Source organism: Gopherus flavomarginatus, chromosome 3, assembly GCF_025201925.1.
Source record: "Gopherus flavomarginatus isolate rGopFla2 chromosome 3, rGopFla2.mat.asm, whole genome shotgun sequence".
NCBI lineage: Eukaryota > Metazoa > Chordata > Testudines > Testudinidae > Gopherus > Gopherus flavomarginatus.
The window spans coordinates 208984320-208997023 of record NC_066619.1 but is presented as its reverse complement, the minus strand read 5'-3'; the positions used below and the strand labels follow the sequence as shown (position 1 = coordinate 208997023).

Sequence of the window (12704 nt, the reverse complement as noted above, 5' to 3'; positions counted from 1 at the left end):
GGACCTCTGTTGCAAAGCATGTAAGCAGAGTCAGTTCTGGAAAGAGCCAGCTTAAAGCAAGGTAGGGTGTGTTCTGTGTCTCTGCTTTAAGGTCTGTCTACATTGAAATGGGGAGATGTGATTGTAGCACATGTAGACATTCCCAAGATAGCTTTGATCAAAGCGAGCTTGACTAATGACAGCACTGAAGCCATGGCAACATGAGTAGCAGTTGCTTGATCTGGATGAGTGTAGTTAGCTTGTGCAGCTGTCCATGCTGCTGCAGCTTCACTGGTAGTGTTACTCAAGCTAGCTTTGATATAGCCAGAGCAAAGCTAGTTTGAGTATCTCTACACATGCTGTAATCTCATCTCCCAGCTGCAGTGGAGCAGCCTGATTTTTCTCTCTCTGATTTTGGGTTCTTGTGCATTATCACTCGGAATTCTAAGAAATAAAGTAATGTTATGTTGCAATCTTCCAGCAAGATTATTTATGTTATCTGACTTCTCTGTATGCTGCAAACTTAACAAAACACATCAGTGATGATACAGTGCCAAAGTATACTTCTAATAGTATACCTACCATTACATGTAAAATTATCTGTTTAGTTTTGCTTTTGTTCTCCCTGTTCACCAAAGAATGCCCTTTAAATGCCACCAGATTGAAAATGTGAACTGGAGGAGAAAATGGGCTAAAGAGAAAGGAATTAATGGGCAGCTCCTATGGTGAAGCTGACCTGCATGGAACTAAGGTTAAGGTTGTGTGTACAAAAGTGCCTTAAAGCTCAACTTTGTACCCTCATCTGTTGTTGCAGCCTCTCTGCAAAGCCAGTTCCCCTGTGTTGAGTTAAACTAGCCAGAAGCAAGGAATGATATATATTTAGTTTATTTATATTATAAAAATATAGCATGGGAGGGGGTCAGATTTCTTTGGGGAAGACACTTGCAGTTTAATTTGGGAAGATAAAGCAACTGTTGGAGTATAAGGGAGACTTATGGACAATTGACTTTTGGACTTTTTCAGACACCAGAAGATTTGGCACATACCTCAATAAGGAAGGACAGACATTTGCCATGCATTTTCTTTGAGCCTCTGATAGTCACTAATGCCGTAGTTTTATACTACCTTGGCAGAGCCCTTTTGCAGGAACAGAATGACTTACCTGATACTGTAGTTCACACTATTTATGCAGTCGTTCAATTGTGAGCAATGGCTGAGGAGAAAACAGATGAGTTCAGCAAAATGGCAATTGTCATTGGATGTGGGCAGCCTATGAGATCAAAGTGACCTTTTAGTTCTTAGGACAAAGAGTCTGGAGTGAGGAAGGTTGAATGGTTTATTTTGTGTCTGTGATTTGTCCCATCTGTGACTGTAATTTTTGGTTTTGTTTTGAAAAGTTTTTATTTAAGAAACATGAAGAGAGAGGGAAGTGGGTAAAGAGAGAGGGAAAATGGTGGAGTGAGGAGTAAAAAGCAATACAGTAGAAAGGGGAGTGGGGAGCATAGTGTACTTTTTAGTAAAAAAGACATTAAGCCAGATTCTGCCACCCTTGCTCACTTTGAGTCATACCTTACTCCACATGTAGTTTAATTCATTCCAATTGAGTTAATTGTGGAGTAGTGTATTTCTCAGTGTAAGGGGTGGCAGAACCTGGCCATTTGTACTTAAAACAGATGCAGGTACTGACTTATTCACAGAGATACTGGGGATAGGAAAGAGCCACAGTGGGCTCTTAAAATCTAGCTCTAGAGTCAGTAAGATATTTAAGTACATTCTTCACTTTAAGCACGAGTAGTTCCACTGACTCCACCATCTGGCTGAACCAGGGCCCTAGTGTCTACTGCTTGGATGCAGACTCAACCAATATTTGTATCTGAAAGGTAACACAGCTCTCCAAAACAACAGACTATCTGTAAAGAAAAACAGATAATCATTTGCTTTCATGAGGAAAAAATGTTTATCTTTCTATTTCTTCTTGTTTCTGTTATCACCTGCTCTCCTGGGGATCAGTAGATAGAGTTCATTCTGACTCAAAACATACCGTTCTTGGAGGAAAGTCATGAAAATAAGGACAGAGGCATGCTATCTATGTTCAGGTCAAGTTGAAAATCAGATGAAATGATAGGACACAGTAAAATTACCAGAAAAAAGGGTAGATAATGCTAATTAAATCCAGAAGTGTGAGGACAATCTGGAATATAGTGATTATCCATGTAGTTATCCAAGTGAAGAAGATAGTCTTTAAAGAAGCAGCAGAAGATCTATTGATGTCTGGCAAATGTGATAGAGAGATATTGGCTGGACTGGATGTATCAAGATAAAAAAATATATAAATGTGTTCTAATCACATCAAGCAACAGAAATTTTTATTTTAAGAAGTGGTCAAAATAGTCTGATTCAATTAAACATTATTTAGCAATAATAATTTGCTGATTATAGCCTCGTGATATTGATACTGAGATGAATGGACTCATTTTGTACATGAATTGTGAATTTAGAGTTCAGATATTTGTAAGGTACAGTTGAAACATTTGATTGAACTAATAAAATGATAATATGGTTTTGTACACTACACATGATTTCCTCCATACAATAGATAAACAAAAGACTAATATTACAATGTATCTGTATATTTCCGCTGTACATAAGAGGCATGTACAAACCATTCAAACCTAGAACTAACCATTCACACCTAAAGCTGCTAATCATTGCTAACAACTGATTCACACCTAAAACTGAATAAAAGATATTTTATACTTCAGTATGCTTATAGGCATAACATTGTTTGTTTTATATTTTATTGTAGAGCTTTTAAAATCATGATATTTGGTAGCATGGAATAAGAGACATCAAATCAGCTTTTATGCCATTGTTAAGGAACCCATATAAGATGGGGTTCAGGCAGCAGGACATCATACCCAGTAAGTGACATATGCAGTATACTAATTTAAAATGCCTATTAGAAATAAGATTGGCATTAAAATCAGTGACAACATGGAAAAGGTGAAGAGGCATCCAACTGACAGCAAAAACTAAGATCAGTACTGTCAGTCTGCAGAAAACCCTCCGAGATCTTGTCTTAATTCGAGTGATGGATCGGGATACTGTAATCATGTCTTGCATCTCTGAATTTTCTTCTGGTTTCATCTCAAAGCAGATTGGTACCCCTGGTATGAACTTACTGGATGAAGAGAGCTGGCTTCTTTCTGTACCAGACGTTTCTAGCAGTTCTCCAGAATTATTATCCAGATGACCCCGTAAAATAGCTGGCATCACACTGGCAGTCTTTTTGCTATACCTTTTTCTGTGTTGTCTGACAAACTTATAGCTACATCTAGAACTGCTGGAGAGTTGCACCTGAGATCTGCAACTCTTGGGTGGATGAAGTGTTAGGTTTATCATCTCATTTTCTTCAAATTTGTTTTCCTTGTTTGACAATCTGGAATTTACACTCCTGCAGATGCTGGTATGACTTACAGTTAAACAAACCAACGGCAATATATACTGCATGAGTAATAAAGAAATAGTAAATGCAATTCTATATGAATCAGATGGCCATGATTCAATACACAAATGCCTGCTGTTCAGTGTCTCTAAATTAAGGGTTTCATGGAGATCTACAATTTTGTGGAAAACTGGCAGAGGGGAGCAAATTGTACAACCAAGAGCCCAGATAGTTGCTATTAAGAAATAGCCATGTTTTGCTGTTAAATTACTAGAAAGGGGATTTTTTATCATGCGGTATCTGACAACAGCAATAGAGATTAACATTAAAGTTGAAACCAGAACTGACACACATTGGAGGAAGGGCATAACATGGCACATGATTGCTCCAAACATCCACTGATCGAGCAGGACAGATGTTAATGTAAAAGGCGAACAAAACAGCACAACTAAAATGTCAGAAAAGGCTAGGTTTCCAATGAGAATATTTATTATTGTGTTCTGCTTGCGTTTTATTAGAGCCATCAGTATAAGTAGATTTCCCATGAAGCCAGCAAGACTTATAAATGTGTACAGGCCAATCAGAAAGTACTGTAAGTCATCTACGCTGCTCTTATAGTTTTCCCAGGCAGAAAAATCAGAACTCTTGATAGTAGCAGAGCTGTTCTCCTTAGTAAGCGTTGTGTTATAGTCTTTGAGTTCTAAATCCATATTACAGTCCTGCTTAGAATCAGAAAGATGTTAATTAGCAACTGCAGAATAGATGACATTGGTGTTAATCAGAATTTAGAGAAACAACCATTTTCTTTATTGCTTCATTACATTTTAAAGTGCAGTAATATCATTATACTTTGCCCTAAATCCTGCATAATTATAAACCCTCACCAATTAATTGCCACAGTTCTTAGCATGTGTTATGCAGACTACCTAGGCCCCAACCCTTGGATTCTCATATTTTGCACTTACAATTTAAAGCGTAGTGCAGATGAAGTAAACAATTAACAATTGTTTGCTGTTGGCCAGACTGTGGACTCTTTACTCATGAGTGACCAACTATTTATCAAAGTAGTCCCTTTAGAGTCAATGGGACTAGTCATTTGAATAACTACTCACCATTGTGAATAAGGAGTTCGTAATCTGGCTCTGTGCAATAACTGTACCCACCCATATACTATATTATTAGGGTATCTATTTCTGTTACATGATGACAAACTGCACTGGAGTGCTTAAAATGCGTAATGTTTTGTTCCAGCTATATTCTCTATTTTCATAATAGGGAATTTCACCAGAAAAAGAATCTTTCAGAAATTGTCACACTATGGCCCTCACTGTTCCACAGAATTCAGTTCCCAGTGTAGCAATTTTTTAATTGTATAGCTGCTATACTCAAATTAATCTCCTTAATCCGGAAAATAGTATTTAATATATGTTAACAATAGATAGAGCCAAGTCCTGCAGATTCCACTGATTCAAAACTTCCATTGAAGTTACACAGAGTTTTGTCAGTAGAGGTGAAATAGAGAATTCTGGGTTAATACTAGCAGTCAGACAAATCCTAGCAAATCTCCCTTTTACTATAATGGGATCAGTGAAATTTCAGCACCATTACAACAATATAGTTTGTTCTGTTATAGATTATTCTACACAGTTTTCAGGTATGTCCTCGAGGCACTGACAGGGACATCATCATCACCAGAAACCTCCTCTGGATCCTTCCTTGCCTGCTCTAGCAAATGAGAGATTGAAGTCTTGTGTATATGAGCCATTCAGTGATGCTTGCTGTCATTAAGATCAAGCATGCTAGTGACTTCCACAAGAATCACTTATGGTGGCCTAGTGCCCCCCCCCCTTGTGTCCTGCCCCATGGACATGAGGTGTACAGCCTGCTTCTGTCCAATCAGCGTAATGTGCACAATATGCCATTCAAGTGTATGCTCACAGCCTGTATCAGGACGTTGGAGTAAATGTTCAAGATCTACCTAAGTACCCATAGATGGTTGGTTGTTGCACAGAGCAGAAGGAATGTCCACTGGTGCCTTGTGCTGTGGCTACAGTAGTGGGCTGTCAAAGACAGCTAAGTGTGCACTGAAATTGTACTGGTTCAGGTATAAACCTGCCTTAGAAGTCTGGAATCTCCCCTTCAGACCCTTTGGTAAATACAAGGCAGTACTCTTATAGAAAAGGTGGACCGCAAGGAAATCTCATGTATTGGGGGTGGGGGAGATCTAGCTATCTCCAAAATCAATAGACTATTGAACCAAAACCAGTATATCCTTCATTTAAGCTAAGTGTCAGTAGAAATATATTTAGTTTTGCCCCAAAAGGTCTGCATATTTGGATTAGTTATAAACACTAATGTTGCTGCTCTGACTTATGGGTTGATGTTGCCTTTTTCCTTTCTGAGAGAGGCCATGAACAGAACTGAAGTGATGTGGTGTACCATTACACACATATTCTTCATAGAAATATGGTTATGATATGACTATGGCATAACTAAGGTATAAGCAAGATGGCTCATGTAAGAGATCATTGGAAAGGTTATGATTTAGTGAATATGATTATCTAATTTGTATGCATGTATCATTTCTGTATCTAAAGTTAGGGATATTGACTATGTAACAATTACAACTGTGTTTGTACTTGTCATAAACAGATAGCTAAGGGTTAATGTTCTTTTACCTGTAAAGGGGTAATACCAGTAACCTAAAACACCTGACCAGAAGACCAATCAGGAAACAAGACTTTTTCAAATCTGGGTGGAGGGAAGTTTTGGGTGTGAGTTCTTTGTTCTTGGTCTTGGGTCTGTGCCCTCTTGGCTCTGAGAGTGATTTTTCTATCTCCTGCCTTTCTAATCTTCTGTTTCCAAGTTGTAAGTACAAAGATAGTAAGACAATAGGTTTATATTGTTTTTTTGTATTTACATGTGTGTAGTTGCTGGAGTGTTTTGAATTGTATTCTTTTTGGATAAGGCAGTTTATTCACTTTTTTTCTTAAGCAATTGACCATGTATATTTTCACCTTATACAGAGACTATTTTTAATGTATTTTTCTTTCTTTTTATAAAGCTTTCTTTTTAAGACCTGTTGGAGTTTTTCTTTAGTGGGGACTCCAGGGAATTGAGTCTGCAGCTCACTAGGGAATTGGTGGGAGGAAGAAGTCAGGGGGAAAATCTCTTTGTGTTAGATTTACTAAGCCTGACTTTGCATACCCTCTGGGTAAGGGGGAAGAGAGACTAGCTCTCTCGGTACTTGTGTTTCCAGGACTGGATGCAGGGAATCTCCTAGGGTCATCCAGGGAGGGGAGCCTGGGAGGAAGTAACCAGGAAACAAGGGGTGGGGGTTATTTCCCTTTGTTGTAGGACTCAAGGCATCTGAGTCTGGGGGTCCCCCAGGGAAGGTTTTGGGGGGACCAGAGGGTATCAGGCCCTAAAAATTCCTGATTGGTGGCAGCGCTATCAGATCTAAGCTGGTAATTAAGCTTAGGGGAATTCATGCTAACACTCATATTTTGGATGCTAAGGTCCAGATCTGGGAAGAAATGTTATGACAGTACCTGGGGAGAATGCCCACCAGACAGTAGGCAATCCTCCTGAATGACCCATTTAAGAAGAACAATAGAACTTTGAAGATGCTGCATTAACACTACAAGGTCAGGTGACAGAATCACCTGATGAAAAATACCCCGTTGGATACTGCTGGTACTTTTCCTCTGCAGGGGGATGGGGATCAAAGAAAGGATTCTCGCCTTAGGTAAGTCCTTTTTAAGGACTGGGAAGAGGGTTGATATAGACTCTCCTCTATTTCCTACCCAAGAAGAAGGACTGCTGAAAGAACCTGAAGGGACAAAGGAATTAACCTAAAGGGAAAGCAAGGATGAGTCCAGACTGAGACAGGAGTCCAGTCTATAAGAAGAAATATCCGGAACTCTGAGCTACAGAAACTCTGCACCCTGCCTAATTCAACATTTAGGGTGAGAAATTACATTTTGTAACCTGTTTCTTCAGTGAATCAAGCTTACTTTGTGTGTTTTGTTTTATTTGCTTAGTAATCTGCTTTGTTCTGTTTGCTATCCCTTATAATCACTTAAAATCTGTTTTTTGTAGTCAATAAACTTATTTCTTGTTTATAACATAACCCAGTTTGTGCAATTCATATCTGGGGTGGGCAAGAAATTGTGCATCTCTCTTTTCACATTGAGGGAGAGGGTGAATTTTTATGAGCTTGTGCTGTGCAGATTTTTCTGTACAGTACAAGACAGTATACCTTTGGGTCTGCACTCCAAGGGAGGCGGACAGCTGAGTGCTGGGGCAAGTCCCTTATGCTGATCTTAGTGTCTGTGTCTTTCTGCAGCTGGGTGTGGCTCTGCCTGTGTGTGCTAGAGGAGGCTTAAGAGCCTGGTTCAGCAAAACAGGGTAAAGGGGGCCCAGGCTGGCAGAACAGGAGGGCTCAGTGGTATCCCAGTACATCAGATGGCACCTTAAAGGAGGGCAACCCATCACAGTGATACTCCTACTTAAGGATAAAGATAGAGAAGTATCACTGCCAGCTGTGGGAGAGTAGAATAACAGAGTGGAACGAGGGAGACATTTGGGCTGGTCTATACCTTAACATTAGATCAACCTAGCTATATCACTCAGGACTGTGAAAAATTTCACAAGCTGTGTAATGTAGTTAGGTCAACCTAACCCCCACTATAAATGCAGCTAGGTCAACAGAGGAATTCTTCCATCGACCTATCATCTCTTGAGGGGGTGGTTTTAGACAGGGCAGAAAAAATCCTTCTGCCACTGTATTAAGTTTCTATGCTTCAGCTTTGACACTGTAGTGCTTGTAGTGAATATGTATGTACCCAGAGTCAATTTGCATGCACCAACACTGCTTGCCTCTCCCAGAGATAATGATTCAGTACCTATATTGGAACTGGTGGGTATTTTACTAAGCTTGGGCTGCAAAAGCTGTTTGTTTTGCTGCATGCTGGTCATGCAAGAAATGAGTGGGGGATTGTTACAGAGATGATTCAGTAAAGAGGCAGTTGCCAGTTTCTGTGGGTTTCTACCCGATTCACAACACTTACACAGTGTGTCTTGATCTTGAGTGCTATTAGCTGAATGAAGCTGAAAATGCTTCCCCACCATACTGCTGGTTGTCAGCCCACAATCACACAATAACATGCCACTGATATTATTTGGACTTTTGCTCTTACTGAGGCTTCTCTCTTGCTGCTTGGTATTAGCAGCAACTTCTACTGCTGGGATTTGTTTACCCTCTCTGGCCCGATTATTGTCAATGACATCCAGTGAGACTTTCAATAAGACTTAGGTGCCAGTCACTTTCAAAAATGGGACTTAGGCTCCTAAATCACTAAGGTGATTTTGAAAATGTTTCCCTTCATCATATTTAAAGTGAGGTTCCAACCTGAACAGTGACTGTAAAAACAGTATCTTGGGGTTCCATACTCCTTGTGTCTCATTGGCTTCCTATTGACTTTGCTTTATAGTCACCATTCATCATGTAAATAAATGTACTTTAAAGTAGGAAAATACCTCATGAACCAGGAAGATCTTCATGACATCTTCCTGAACCATGTTCACCTATGTCCAGCTGTGTATCTTAATTTTAATCTTCCTCTGACAAGCACTTTAGTCAAATTGTTTCTCCCCCAAGTTATGTTTTTTGGAAAAGTTTTGTGTGGGGAGGGGAGAGAAGGGTTGTTGTTTTTTTTTAAACCATTTAATCTAAAGCCTTAAAATGGTACAAGGAGCTTAAACCACTGTCCAGTCTGAGCTCAGTTTAAGATATAAAGTGATCAAACTTTATATTGGTTTAACATGTCTGAAGTGGATTATGTTCATTATTCCACTTTAAGGCCTGTGATTGGTTTAAAATGCAAAAAGCAAAAAATCCATAAATCATAATTTTGGAGGATGGAAGAACTCTGTGTAAGCTTGCAAGCTTGTCTCTTTCACCTATGGAAGTTGGTCTAGTAAAAGATATTACCCACCTTGGCTCTTTAATATCCTGGGAACAACACTGCAAACGCAATGTGAACCCTGTATAGCTAAGCACCCAGAAGCCAAGAAATACAAAAGTTGAACATATAACTTCAATGCTGCCCTGTTGCATAATTACTTAATCATTACCTATCTAAGCTCCTAGAAACACTGAAATATATTATATTGGATAAAAAATGTCATGTAATTACAGACTGTGTCATAATGCCTATATGCAACAAAGGAGAGTTAAGGCTGTGCATTTACAAAACACAGATCAAAGAGGTAGAGCTACCACTGCAACTGTTCCAATTCTTTTATAATTAGTACATTCAACCGTACACTTCAGTTTAAGAACCTTTGAGCTCTGAAAAAAAGAGCAAGAGCACTTCAGCCAGACAAGTGCTTTATCATATGTTAACGATGAAAAGATTACTTGTCTCTCTTAAAGTGGCCATTATTGATAAAAGATAATAAATATTACAAAATTCTTCTGGAAAAACAACAATATGGCTTCCCACAGTAGGCAAATAATCTATTCATTAAAAATAGGACTATACCTCCAAATTTGAAGGAGTGTGGTATACTGTATGGTAGTACCTCACTGATCAGTAAAGCAAGCCTAACATATTATTAAAGTACATGCTGCTGAGCACAAAGTGTAACAAACGTCTAGATAAACAACCAAACAAACACTGAAGACCTTACAGCTTAAGATTTGTAACATGCTTTTCTTTATTTTTCTAGAGGGAGACATTTTGGATTGTGCCAACTAATACAATATATTATATTTATCCTCCAGCAGTCAACTAAAGTATATTACTTGTTACTTAGACAAAATACTAATTTCATTAAGTATCAATTTTGAATAATCCTCAGTGAGTACTGCCAAAGAATAATTGGTTAAAAATAAAACGATAAATTTCAAAGAATCACAGAGTTAGAGATGGCAAACACGTGCTCATTCCAGTTGGTCATGTCTCACGTTCTGTAAGCAAGTCAGAGGTAAATTATTCATCAAAATGTAAACCATGAATGCCAGAATATTTATGTTTAAAGGGCATTGCATTAGGTATAATTCAACAGCGTGAGAGGTGTTCAATAATATTTACTTCCGTTTCAAGGGATATTGAATCACTACCTAGCCACGCTTTGGAAAAGTCCTTAACTGGACACTATCTGCTCTAAAAAGTATGTGCACTACATTCCATTAAAGCGATTATAAATAAGGAACAGAGATTTCCCTCTAGCAGCCTGGCTCCTAAACTGCACCTGGGTTCGTTCAGTGTGGAGCTAGCCCCGCCTGAGTGCCTTTGCAGCAGCCCAGGTCGGGCAGTGCCCGGCAGCAGACATGCTGTCTGGCACAGGTGCTCTGAGCGGCCATCGGGGCGCTGACATGGGCTTGGTTATTGCAGACATGGAGCTGAAAAGCAAGCGCTCCCCTTGCGGCCCCTTCCAGGGGTAATTCTCAGCTGCACATGCTGGGCCAGATCCACCTCCCATCGCACCTAATGGGACCGCCAGGGGGGCCGCCGCGGCGGCTTCTCCTCCTGCCCCCTGACCGCGCCCAGCTCAGCAGCTGCGGGGCGAGGGCTTCGTACTGTACCTGCCGCCTGAGCCTCTGCCCGCAGCGCCCGCGGGGAGGGCGAGGCCCGGCTCCTCTCTCTCCCGGCGCCTGGCAGCAGGGGGCGGTCGCTGCGCGGTGGAGGGACCCTGCTCCGGAGCGCTAGTGGCCGGCGCTGCCGGGAAGAGCCTGGCCCAGGAGAAGGGGCGAGCTGCGGAGAAGCGGACCCGGCATCCGAGCCCCTGTAGCGACCGTGGCCCAGGTCCTCTCCTCCGCGCTGCTGGCGGGCGGCGACCCAGAGCCGGCGCCGGAGGGGACAGAGCGCTGCCGCCTCCCCAGCCCGCTGCCCAGTGCCAGCCACACGCGGCGCGAACTGCTGCCGCGCGGCTAACTTCAGCCCCCTTCGCGCCCCCGCCTTCCCCGGCCCCCTCCCCAGTGATTTCCTCTTAAGGTGGCCGGGGGGCTTTCTGCTCTGCCTGCCTCGCCGCTTACAGAAACCAAACCCAGCAGAGAGCCCAGCACCCGAAGTAACTCCACTGAGCTCGGGGGAGTCATTCCGCATCACTTACACCTGTATAACTGAGATCACAACCTACCGCAGGTCGCGTCATTCTGGGGCCATCCGGTATCCCTTTAATCCCGACAAACGGTACTAAATACAATGCACCGTATGCATCCTCCCCGAGCCAGTTCACTCCTAGCCATTCAGATGCCCCTAAGCCCAGCCAGTTAATTTAACTCCCCCTCGCACCTGCTCTCCAATAATGTTCATGTAGCCTCACATTTCTGATCGGCGAGTCCCATAGGAGCCAGTGATTTATCGATGTTTTCAATGGAGAATAATTAATATCCGTGAACCACACTACCCCAAAGTCCTCAGAGCGGCTTTCCTAGCAGGCAGTTTATCGCTGCTGGAATCCTGGAGAAAGAGCAATGAACCTTTTTACATGTACGAAACACCACCTGGGGGGGGGGCGGGTGGTTCTGAGCTGAAGACTGTGCCTTTGTCTGACAGAAGCCTGGGCGTTGGGGGTAAGAATGGGTGACGCGAAGATGAGGATGGAGAAAAAAGAAGCAGTGCTACTAGACCCCCTGAATCCATCGCCAGGTGAACCACCAGGGACTGGGAGGAGTGGGGGGAGCATTCTTGAAACACTGGCTATCTTGCCCGTTTTTACGTTCTTATGTGCGTGAAAGTGTGGGAAGGGGCAGGGCCCGCATTGCGAAAGGTTTAAAAAGTGATACAATATTTTTAAAGCTAACAAGTGATTTAATTTCGGTCGGATTTAGTAGGCATTGGTAAACATACAAACTCCCTTTTAATTCGGACGGGCAAAAATCAAAATGACAAATCAATCCAGGAGGTTAAACTGGACATCTACCTTTTCAATGTTTCAGATAACTCAGGTTTTGTATGCAATTGTGCACATACTAACCAGCTCCAGCTCTGCTCCTTATGGAAAGTGCTTGAACTTTGTCCCCTTACTTGGATGTCACTTCCCATGGAGTGATCAGGTCTATTTGCCTTCTTTCTATAATCTCCAGAGTGATATCTGTAAGGTCTTCCTATTTTACTGATAGATCTTTATGTACTCTGCAATTTGGTATTCCAGTTTACACACAGATCATAACTACTGGAGGTGTATTTCAGCAGGAGCTCTATAATCATGAGAGAGACTAAGCGAATTTGAAATAGGTCAGATGCCAACAAAACATTTTGAGCAGCCC

At 41.5% G+C, this 12704-nt stretch overlaps 1 protein-coding gene across 3 annotated transcripts; it reads right to left on the bottom strand.

Annotated features, from left to right (window-relative positions):
• Positions 1 to 2345: 2345 nt before the first annotated feature.
• Positions 2346 to 11881, bottom strand: NPY5R (neuropeptide Y receptor Y5). Of its 3 annotated transcripts, none has more exons than XM_050946540.1 (2): positions 11728 to 11881; positions 2346 to 4143 (listed from the first exon to the last, which is right to left on the bottom strand). In XM_050946540.1, the coding sequence occupies exons 1-2, from the start codon at positions 11746 to 11748 to the stop codon at positions 2797 to 2799; spliced, it is 1368 nt and encodes a 455-aa protein (XP_050802497.1). In that variant the 5' UTR covers positions 11749 to 11881; the 3' UTR covers positions 2346 to 2796. The 3 variants fall into 3 exon arrangements, with proteins under 3 accessions (XP_050802497.1, XP_050802498.1, XP_050802499.1); XM_050946541.1 differs by lacking the exon at positions 11728 to 11881 and adding an exon at positions 11573 to 11637; XM_050946542.1 differs by lacking the exon at positions 11728 to 11881 and adding an exon at positions 11019 to 11270.
• Positions 11882 to 12704: the final 823 nt, after the last annotated feature.

Bases quoted from the DNA above. Each gene is read 5' to 3' on its own strand.
- NPY5R (XM_050946540.1), bottom strand. From the start codon at position 11,748: ATGAACATTATTGGAGAGCAG. The intron at 4,144-11,727 runs GTGCGAGGGGGA...GATTCTAAGCAG, and splicing joins TGAACATTATTGGAGAGCAG to GACTGTAATATGGATTTAGA.